Source organism: Miniopterus schreibersii (assembly GCF_964146895.1).
Source record: "Miniopterus schreibersii genome assembly, chromosome: X".
Classification (NCBI taxonomy): Eukaryota; Metazoa; Chordata; class Mammalia; order Chiroptera; family Miniopteridae; genus Miniopterus; species Miniopterus schreibersii.
The window spans coordinates 27,801,796-27,813,415 of NC_138104.1; the positions used below are offsets into that span (position 1 = coordinate 27,801,796).

The window sequence follows — 11,620 nt, forward strand, 5'->3', positions numbered from 1 at the left end:
TCCTATGTAACAATTGCCCTAAGCCCTGGGGATATGATGGTGAATCTCGACAGTCTCAGTCCTTGACTTTATAGTGCAATATAGTTTAGCGGAGGAAGTCAGTTGTCAATCACAATATACATTTAAATATCTAATCATTAACAGATAAATATTATGAAGAAAAAGCATAGCAGTCTTCAGGAGACTGCAAGAGAATAAATCAAGGCACTTTCTCCATTCTGGGGTTATTGAGAAAGGTTACCCTGAGGAAGTGACATTTTAACTGGGCCATGTGAAATTGACTTGCGAAAAGGTAGAGCAAGACTGTCCTAGATGGAGAAGGCATTGTGAGGGCCCTCAGGGGATGCATGGTGAGTGAGGGGCAGTGCCATGCAGGCACAGGTTCTCAGACATCTGGGAAGCTTCACAGATGGACTACCTGGCAGAAAGACGGGGTGCGAACTTCGTCCTCCTTAGATTCCAGAGAAGAATAAATCACAAACAAGTTGGAGGTACCAGAGGGCCACAAGAGACGACAACAATAAAGGACTGGCTGAAAAGCTGGGCACAACTGGAGTATTTCATTCTACCCCAGCAACATTTCCAGAAACTTCTAGCAATGCTCTCTATGTGTCCCTCCAGAATGCTAACTGGTAAGGGTAAAGGGTGATGTGCCTTCTATGCCTGAGCTACCGATGTGAGCCTTTCTTTTTGGATTGCCATGAGAATTTCATGAGCAGTAGTCAGCTAGAGGACCTAGTAAAGCATTGTGTAATGTATTTCCCTGAGCTGTTTGAAACAGGAGAATGTATGTGCTACCCCTTTGGCAAAAGTAGAGAGTCTGGCACACACAGTTTGAGGCAGGTCCAAGGGTAACTGCAGAAAATGGGGCTGCTGCAAAGGAGGTAAGTGGGAGAGCAATATTTGATGATCCATTGTCGCTGTGCCTACCGAGGGGAGAGGAGGAAGACAAGAGAGACCAGGGTTGGACACTGAGCATGAAAGAAGAGTGAGCGAGCCAGGGCTGGATCTGCGACTGCGGGAGGCAGCCGGGTCCCCAGTGCCAAGAAAGAGGCCCATAGAGGCGGCGCGGGCCCCGCCCCCTCCCCTCTCTGGCGCGGGCGCGAGACGCTGCGCGGCAGCAGCGGCGGGCGCGAGCGGCAGCTGTCAGGCCACCAAGGTCCAAGCTGCACTTGCTGCCCCACTGAAGACAAGGAGGCAGCAGGAGCTCTAACGGTGCCGCTGAGGAGCCAGGCAGCCGGCTCCCAGAGCTGACTGCCTGGCGCCCGCATCTCTTTTCGGTCTCTGTCCCATTGTGTCGGGTAAGGTGCCTGTGCATGGGCAGGGAGCGCCGCCAATGGCCGGGACCCCAGAGGCCTGGAGGTGGGGGGTTTAGGGGAAGACGGAGAAAGGGAGATCTAGGTGATTTCTGGGGGCACTCGTACCTTGGGAAAGGGACCTCGGCACTGCAGGGGTCAGAGTTCGGGGGTAGGTGACGGCTGGGGAGGGTCGTTGCTGAGTAATCCAAGCGGTTGTCAGAGCTGGTAAGGGAAGGGTAGGACTCCGTGGGGAGCGGGTGTGGCTCAGTGCGCATGCGCCACAGCCGCTGGTTCTAGGAGCTGGAGGTGAGATGAGAGGATCTGGGTCTGAGGTAGTTGAAACTATGCGTGACATCTCACTTCTTAGATCCCCAATGCTAACAGTGCCCCTGTCATAAAGATGACAGCATTCCCGGTCTCCTAAGGAAGCTTCTTCTCCTGGTACCTTGATTACTTATCCAGACCTTACCTATTTATCTCTAGCCACTCTACTTGGGAAGAAGTGGCCTGCGGACAGTGCCAAATTGCTATCTAGTGTGCCTTCAGGCTTATAGCTGCAGAGCTGTCATCCTGAGGAATGAAAGGTTAGAGGTGAAATTCCACATTGGTTTCTTCTAGTTGCATATAGGATCTAAATATGGACATAAATGTGGGAATAGCATTTCAGTGGCATGACAGCTGTGACACTTGGACTCAGTGCATGGATGTAACTGATAACTTGTTAGCTCTACCAAATGAATTCAGCGCACATGTCAGAGGGCTTACCCGCTAGGAACCCCACCACCACCACTAAGCATCAGGTTGTATTGGAAATAACTTACACCGTGTGAGATGGAGGATCTCAAAGATTTGATCGTTTCTTATTTGTACTGGTTTTCACATAGATTAAAGAAAGCCTCTCCCAGTTCTTCAGTGCAGTATTAACAAGTATTGTGCCAGGAATCAACAGTGAGTTGAGTAGCCGCTACCAGCATGTCACCACAAGATGGGCTTTCCCCACAGCCCCAACCATGGCTCCTCCCCTGTGCAGATTGCAGCCAATGCCCCTCTCATCCACTGCCTAGCTCTCCCCTGCTGCTCTCCCCCCACCCCCAGCCCTGCAGTACACATCCCTCTCAAGACTTGCTCCCAATCTGCACTATGGATTTGAGCATCATTCTACCTATGGCAACCGAACTGATTTGCCAATCTGCATTTCTGTCTCTCTTCTCTCCATCATCACACTAAAATGTACTGTTTTCAAGAGTTCAACCTCTTTCTTGTCATTGTACTGCCTCCTCCCTCTCCTCCATTCTCACCCTCAACTAAATACAATCAGTGGGTGTCAGCACAGCAGATTCAGAAGGTTTCAAGTATGTTGAAGAACAAAGAAAGCTGGCAAGTATCGTTATGTGAATTCCTAATTCACCTTACTGTCTAAGACTTAAACCTTAATTTGGGGGAAAAAGTGAATAAGCTATCCTTAGAGAATGCTTGTTAATCTATTTGGGGCCGTGGGGTAGGAAAGGAGAATTGCATCTCTAGGATAGTTGGTCTGTTAAAGCCAGATCTTTCTCTGAATAGGACCAAAATCAGAATAAACATTTTAGTCCAAATCCTAACCTAATATGGGACCCATAAGTGATGTATAAAGGAATTGACTTTCCTATTAAGTGTACTTAGAATTATCAAAGAGTTTTTTTGTCTACTTTATATTATCTTCTTTCAAGGTTTGATTTAAATTTGGCATATTCCGGGAGAGGAAAATTGATTTGCTTTTATATTGTGCTAGTTCTTTTTAACTTAAATATGTACTAAAGGAGATCACACTCATTTTCAGTGATGATGGTGGTGGGGATGCCAGCAAAAACTGAAAACATGAAGTGGAGATAATTATTCTCCTCTTGTTTTTTTTATGAGAATGGAGAGATTTATATACTTATTTTTAAAATGTGAGGGGAGAGGGAGGGAAACTGGAGTATTTCCACCAACTTTCAACAGGTGGAATTCCTGTTAAGTCCCATCTAGAAAGTTATCCAGAAAAGTCCATAACTTCTGCTCTTTAGTCACCTTGTAAATAAGAGTATTTGTATTTCTCACAGAACTGTGGCTCTATTGTACCTTGGCATAAATTAAGAGGCATTAATTTTAGGCACTTACTTAAACAGTTAATGAACAAATATTTACTGATTAGCTATATGGAGTACCCTGGTGCTGCATGTTGAAGAGGCTTCAAGGACATATACAAACAAGGGCTTTACTATCCAGAAATTTAAAATTTGGTTGTGTCAGAAAGATATACTTGGAAAAAAGGTTTTGTTAACAAAATAAGGTGGTATAATGATACTGTTTCAACTGTAAACCATGAGATCTGAAGCTTATATGTTAATTTGTAAACTTATTGAGGGTAAGACCTTGCCTGAAACAGTGAGTGTTCAAGTGATTAAGCTTTGCAAAGTACATTAGGTAAGGATAAACCAGAAGCAAGGGAGAGAACAGCTAGGAAGCTTTCATAATAGATTAGATGCAAGGAGATGTGGGCCAAAATGAGGATGGTAGCAGAGGACCAGAAAAGAATATTCCAAGGAAAACTCAGCAGGATTTAGTGACCGAAGGCAAGGAGACAAGCCTTAACTGCATTCATCTCTACTTCCAGCAAACAAACAGGAGTTGGAGACAGCAGAGGAGAGTGGAGGGTCACCTTAGTAAGGAGACAGCACACAATAGGCAATCAAATGTTTTCTCAAGCATCAGTAGCATGATTGGACCAGAAGACCCTTCAGGTCCCTCCAACGCTGAAATTCTGTGGTATATGCAGATACTCAAAATTATTGGGAAACAAGGCATTCTAAAATATGGAAGACAGAGAAAAGGAAGAATTATCTTCCTACTGACAGGCCCTTTCTGAGAAGGGTTAATACCAAGTAATAAGGCCCCCACTAGTGAATGAAAGGAGGTGAAGGAGCAAGAAGAACAAAAACCTTAAACCAAAAATTTCAATTAATGCTCACGACTCTTTGCAGACTTCATAAGTTATTCATTTCCCCCAAATCCTTTGAGTTAAGTAGGGCAGGTATTATCAGCTCTGTTTTTATACAGGAAGATATTGAAACATGGCAAGATTAAGTGACCTGTCCAAGTTCATAAAATAAATGAATGGGAAAGCAGCGATGAAGACTCTTATCTCCTGATTGCTGCCAGCCCAGTGCACTTGACACTGAACCACATTGCTTTTCCTCCCTGTGTTCCCAGAAATTATGTGTGGACATGACCAAATAGGGAATGCACAAGCAACTGCAGCATTATCTCAGATAGTTATTGTTCTTAGAGCTGAGTATTTGGTTTTCAGATGCACTCATTCCTTGACCCATCATCTGATGTATCCACAGTGGAAAAGTAGAGTTAGTGAGTCATTGAATGATATGAACACCTGTTTGCTAGATACTTAAGGAAGCTCATTTGGCACAGGCCCTTAATACTATTAGTACTGTGCCCAAGTTTGCACTTCCTTCTGTTACTTTTTTAAGTGAGAGTTCAAGAATTCTGCTCTGAAAGTTATCCTACAGACCAATATTAAAAATAAAGAAGTGTGCTGACAATTTTTTCATCACCATTTAAAGAAATGTTTGCTACTTGAGCTGGTGCCAAAAATAGCAGTTTGAGAGCAGAAAAAAAGAGGACAAAAGTCAAGAATTGTAGGAAACTTGAGAATTCTTTAGAATATAGACCAAGAAGGATAAAGCCTATCAATTTAAAAGACATTATTGGGGGGGGGGGGAGAGCTTAACCAAAGAACTTACATGCATATATGAATAACCCATAGACATAGACAATAGTGTGGGGAAGGCCTGAGATGGGGCGGGAGCTGGTGGAGAGAGGCAAAGAGGGGCAGGAATGGGGGGACATCTGTAATACTTTCAAAAATAAAAATAAATTTAAAAATAACATGAGATTATTATGCAAGAGGGATTTTTTTCATTTTTTAATATGTTTTTAATTGATTTGAGAGAGAGGGGAAGGGAGAGGGATACAGATAGAAACATCGATGAGAGAGATATATCAATCAGTTGCCTCCTGCATGCCCCTTACTGGGGATTGAGCCCACAACTCGGGCATATGCACTGGCTTCTTGGTTCCTAGGTTGATGCTCAACCACTGAGCCATACCAGCCGGGCCTTATAACCAGTTTTGGCATACGGTCAGTGTTTAATAAATATTTGTTGAATGATTAAAGAACTTATATGCATATATGCATAACCTATGGACATAGACAATAGTGTGAAGAAGGTCTGGGGGGAAGGGGGGAGATGCTGGGTGGAAGGGATCAATGGGGGGGGAAGGGGTATATCTGTAATACTTTCAACAATAAAGGTAAATTTACAAAAAGAAGAAGAAGAACAAAGACAACAAAAAGTAAACAGAACTCAGGAGAACTAAAAAGTTTTTTTTTGTTTTGTTTTGTTTTGTTTTGTTTTCTTTTCTTTTCTTTTCTTTTCTTTTGTTACTGAAGCCTTTAATGTGTTAATAATCATTCAAGAGAGCTTTTTTTAAAAGCTTCTTAATTCCTCACTAAGAAAGAACTCTCAACAAATCCAGGGACTGTTTTTCTTTTTAGACCGGTATTCTTTTTATTAACTTTATTTTTATTGTTGACCTTATTACAGATGTCCCCCATTCCCTCACCTTTGCCCACCTCCACCCAGCCCCCACCCCTCCCTCTCTGGCATCATCATACTGTTTAGACCTGTATTTGTGATTCTGGTTGAATAAAACTCTTGCCATAATTAGCTAAAATGTTAAATGAAGTTTTGTTTGAATTTAATAAAGCCAGCTAAATACTAAAACTTGTGTTTAAAACAGATGATCAAAATCAATGAGTAATATAATTACCCAAGAGAATATATTGTAAACAGGGAATCCCCAAACATAACGTTTTCTTCTCTAATCTTGTGGAATCAAATGCAGAGACAAACTCAAGGCAGATTGGTGAGTGCACTAGGAAGTTCATGGAGATGGGAACATTGGTAGGTATAAAGGGAAGGAGTTTCATTTTGACATAGAATCTCAACATGTCTTAGGCTCCCCTGTGCTTTCCCTTTCCTGAATATCTTCTACTGTAAATATTACCCACTTTAATTTACTTTGAATGGAGAGTTCAATGGACAGACAATATAAAACTTTAAAAATCATATAAAGTACACTCAAGTTAGGACAAGTTGAAGTTCTTGCAATAAAATTATTTTTCCCATGTTAAGCATTTTAAACTCTTAAATATATTTATGAAAAGCATTCTCTGTAGGTAAGTTGAGGTCAGCCTGTTGTTTTCCTGACTTGAGTGTAATCTATATATTGAGTGTGTGTGTGTATACATATATATTCTTTATTTTATTATAGGTTTTTTTAAAAAAATGTTTCCCAATTTGTTTTTTAGAATCCGAAAAAAGAAAAGAAAAATAAAAACACACAAGAAAAAGACAAGATTGTGACAAAGACCCAGCTGGGTAGGTTTATATTTTATACTCAACTGGATAGATATATATTTTATATTTTTTATTGGCTCTTCTAAAAATGAATGTTTAGAAAAATATATGGTTAGTACATATGCACACCAACATTATTTTAAGGACTACTGAGGGGTTTTTTAAATTACATTTCAAATTTATTTTCCTCCAGAAACATTTTTGCATGTGCTGTTTGATTCATGATTGCTTTTTACCTCTTTGGGTCTCTTACAAAAATAACACTCAATTAACATCACTGTTGAGTTTCCACAGTGGAGCTAGTGTGAAAGTACCTAACAGAATCTAGGACAAGGTAGTTTTTCAGTAAACATTTGATCTTTTAATCTTAAGATGCATTCTAGGTATTTATTCCATGTATAGACATGTTATGGAGGTAACAAAAGGGTTCAGTATAATTATTAGCTCTTTAGAGGTTACAGTATGTTTCTTTAGTGCTGGTATGGAATTAGAACCTAAAACTAAAAATTAATAGGCTATTCAAGATATTCTTCCTGAATGATAGCTATTATATTGGTACCAGTCAGCTGTCATCAACTTAACTGCTATTGTTCCATGAAGAAAAGATTATGGAAGATCCTTTACTTGTGAGGGTATCCATATCAATGCTAGTATAATGGGGCAAATGCCAGAAGAAATTTGACCTTTTTCTCTCTTCCAAGTTTGGTCTAATTCTTGCCCAAACCTCTACTGACAGAATTCTAACTTATGCAGCCTTCTCTCCTCAGTAATGCTTGGCTACATCAGGAACGGACTTCAAACTCTGAATCAATTACTACTTGCCTCTTGTTTAGAACTGTCCAAATCTGAAGCTAATATGGTTACACTTTTGAGTGACACCCCTGTTCTAGGCTTTTTCATCTAAGAGAGAATAGGGTCAGAACTGAACCAAATTGCAGCACCATCTGTTAGTCTGCTTACCCATGGCATTCATCCATTTTCCTGGCACAGGCAAGAGACCTGAGAAAAACAAGACCTATTTTCTCCCTCATGCAAAAAGAGTTTTATTCCTTCTGCTGTACTACATCAGTTAATGAGCATGAATCAAGAGAAGCTAAATTAGAAGGCCTCATAATTCAGAGAAATTTATTATGAAGTTGATTTCCATTTAAAGGTTAACTGTTTTCCTTATTTTTATTTTATTTTCAGGTTATCTTGGTTAGAAACTCTTCCCTATCTGGTGCTGCAACAATGAGTGGTAAATCACTGCTCTTGAAGGTCATTCTCTTGGGTGATGGTGGAGTTGGGAAAAGCTCACTTATGAACCGTTATGTAACGAATAAATTTGACTCCCAGGCTTTTCACACCATAGGGGTAGAGTTCTTAAATCGAGATCTGGAGGTAGATGGACGTTTTGTAACTCTCCAGATCTGGGACACTGCAGGGCAGGAACGTTTCAAGAGCCTTAGGACACCCTTCTACAGGGGAGCAGACTGCTGCCTCTTGACCTTCAGCGTGGATGACCGACAGAGTTTCGAGAACCTTGGTAACTGGCAAAAAGAATTCATCTACTATGCAGATGTGAAAGACCCTGAGCACTTCCCATTTGTAGTTCTGGGTAACAAGGTAGACAAAGAGGATAGGCAAGTGACTACTGAGGAGGCACAAGCCTGGTGCATGGAGAATGGGGATTACCCTTATCTAGAAACAAGTGCCAAAGATGATACTAACGTGACAGTGGCCTTTGAAGAAGCTGTCAGACAGGTATTGGCTGTAGAGGAACAGTTGGAGCATTGCATGTTAGGTCACACTATTGACTTGAACAGTGGCTCCAAAGCAGGATCTTCATGCTGTTAAAAGTAAGAAGCCTTTTAAAAGTATACCCCAAGTTGGTCAGTCAGTAGTATAAAAACAACTGTGCCCCTGTAAGAATGCACACACACAAAAGAAAGGGTAAGAGATAATGTAATTGTTAATTAGAGCCTTTTAAACTGAAGTTGTAGAGCGATTTTTTAAAAAGCGCTTTATCAAGCCAAGTGTTTTTTGCGTGATTTCTGCTATTTCCTTCTTGTGTGCATCAAGACATTTCAGAGAGCTTTAGTCCTGAGAGATTTAAATATTTTTTCAAATCACAGTTTAAACTTAGAACCCAGCTGCATGAAGGAATTAAAGAGTTACAGCTATTCCTTAAAGTGTTCCATTAACCAACTAACAAATGTCATCACCGACTCTTGCCAAGCAGTTTCTGACATGTCTGCCAAAGTGGGGAAAATAATTCTCTGAGCTTCTTTACAATAAAAATAATACAAACAAGGATGTCCTAAGCTTGAATTCTAAGACATTGTAATTATTAGGAATGCAAAAGTATAATGATGTACACTGCCTTGTTTAAATCTTTATGTATGCTTTGCTCCCATCTGAGCTTTTCAAAAAACACCATCTCAATAAGAGATACACTGATGACACTGGAAATTTATTATACTCCTTGTGTTTGAAGTAACAGGGTACTAGGGAATGGATTATGCTTAAATATGCCAACCACCCTTGCAGATAAATGGTTGGTCTGCTTTTACTTCCTAAGTCTACTTTTGCTGCATAGGGATGTTGCTTCTCTGTCAACCTCTTATCAATTTAGCAGTGCTGCTTAGTATATGGCTTTGGATGCAGTGCTCTGTGCTTATAAGTTTGATGGTCCTTTGGTCTACCATGCTGTGCTCTGAGAAGCCTTCGGAAAAGAGTGGGGGATAATGGGCTTTTCTCACAAGGTTCCTTAACTCCAATATTTATTGTAGAAGAAGAAACTGATTTTTATTTTTTATTTTTTTGTATGTTGTACTGGCCGAATTAGGACATTGAAAGTGACAAGGGGGCAGACTTTAACCCAGCATTAGAATTCATTTCTTATCATTAGATTTGTCCAACAATGGAATGGACTGCCTTAATAGTGGACTCCCAGTAAAAATATTCAAGTAGATGCTGGATGACCATCTGTTAAAATACCATAGAAAGGATTTCTGTACTGGCTTAATGTTTGGTTTAAGGTCCTTTCCAGTTCTAAGTTCTATGAATCTATAAACTACAAACTACATTTCAGTGCCATGTTATAGTTAGATGTATCTTAAGACAACAGCTAAGACTATGGAGAGGGACTTTTAAAATACTCAAACTATTCTGAGATCAGCATTTAACAGCAACTACATAGCTCTGTCTTTTGCTTTTGTACTATGGCAGGAAAAATTCTTGAGATCTGAGTAATCATTGTGTGCCCTGATATAAACATCCTAAAGATACCATATTCAAATAAAAAAGTGGTTTGTCAAAATTTGATTACTATGACCACCAGCTATCTATATGCAGTCTGATTCTTGTTGGTTGATCTGTTTGTCCTCCATAGCTTTTAATTTGTACTTTTAAAACATTTATGATAAAAATAGTGACCCAAGTTAGTGAGGAACAATTATAAATGACCCCCCAAAGAGACCTGGGCCAGGGAGGGGGTGGGAGCTTTCACAGGAATACAGCCTAGAACTCTCCATTGTAGCCACATATGGAATCAGCCTTACACATGGGACTTTATGTGCTTTAAGAGTTCTGGGACTTTTTGGCCACATAGACAAGTTGAATACAGTATTTCAACCCAGTCATACTCAATATTTCCAATTTAAATATAGTCCTGACCTCATTGCCCAACTAACTTTTATGCCAGAAGTCAAAGACAGAACTGGGACCCTGCAATTCATAAGTATTAGTCCCTCACATGCCTATGCCTATAGCCAGCCAGACTGGTTTCCAAATTCTATGATCATTTTGCTACAGTCTTGTTAGGGTGAAAATCTGTATGTCAAAACTATTAAATGCTAACTGTTTTAAAGTGCATGAGACCTGAAGCCTTCTCTTTCTACTTGCATTCTGCTTAAAATAGTTTCTATTTGTAGATCTCCAGTCTTCCTAAAGACCTCCATCCACTTACAAAAGTACTTGTCTCTATCAGAATGGCATGTGGTCATTTAAGAAAAATTACGTGGGTATACCATTCATAGGTCTCCTGTCCATCCAAAACAATTGTTAATTTTATTGGCAGGTCAACTGAAGCCCCTTTCCTCTGAGCCATGCCAATTTTTTTTCTGGCAAATCACTACACAATGTCTTAATGAAAGCACTTAACATTAATTGACAAAAAACAGTGGCATTTTGGTAAGCAATATTCAGTGGGGTGTTGATGTATCATTTGAGTAAGATTAAAAAACACCAAAGGCTGAGGTCTGTGAGTACCAGGAACTGTGCGTATAGGCTTAGAAATTGTGTACCCTAGAATGTGCAGTGCAGTATTTTCAGTAGGGTTTTGTTTGTTTTTTATGAACACTAATTTTTTGAATAAGGTATTTCTAATTGAAACTATACTGTTTTTCAATGGCTCATTAGAACATCATACAGAATATTTAATTTGTTTATTTTCATGCATTGGGCTAATATCAGGGGGCCTCAGATTCCATATGTCTTCAGTGGATTGATAAATTTCAGGTTAATTTGTGCCTGCCTCAGCCATCTCTACTTTACCCTGAGGTATTCCACAATCCTCTTGTTGCAGGTGCTGCTAAAAACTCAAAATTGTGTATCAGATGTTTTGTTTCAACTGTAAAAAAGTCATCTGTGTTAAAGTAAATAAAAAGTGCTTTTTGAATAACCGGTATACAATGTTTGTGCTTTTTCCCTCCCTTTCTCTTTTTGAGCAACTGGTGGGAATGACAGTACTTATCAATCAAGTCACTCAGGTTGCATTGTATGTGGCCTCTGGATCGTTTTTTCACATGGTACTCCAAGCAGCTACTATCTAGTGATCAGACAGATACTCTTCTACTGATTGCGAAATAAACTCAAAAAATT

General features: G+C 40.0%; 1 protein-coding gene across 2 annotated transcripts; it reads left to right on the plus strand.

Annotated features, from left to right (window-relative positions):
- The first annotated feature begins 1,137 nt into the window (after nucleotides 1-1,137).
- RAB9B (RAB9B, member RAS oncogene family) lies at nucleotides 1,138-11,419 on the plus strand. Of its 2 annotated transcripts, XM_081126460.1 has the most exons (4): nucleotides 1,138-1,301; nucleotides 2,183-2,675; nucleotides 6,709-6,778; nucleotides 7,946-11,419. In XM_081126460.1, the coding sequence occupies exon 4, from the start codon at nucleotides 7,988-7,990 to the stop codon at nucleotides 8,591-8,593; it is 606 nt and encodes a 201-aa protein (XP_080982586.1). In that variant the 5' UTR covers nucleotides 1,138-1,301; nucleotides 2,183-2,675; nucleotides 6,709-6,778; nucleotides 7,946-7,987; the 3' UTR covers nucleotides 8,594-11,419. The 2 variants fall into 2 exon arrangements, with proteins under 2 accessions (XP_080982586.1, XP_080982587.1); XM_081126461.1 differs by lacking the exon at nucleotides 2,183-2,675.
- Nucleotides 11,420-11,620: the final 201 nt, after the last annotated feature.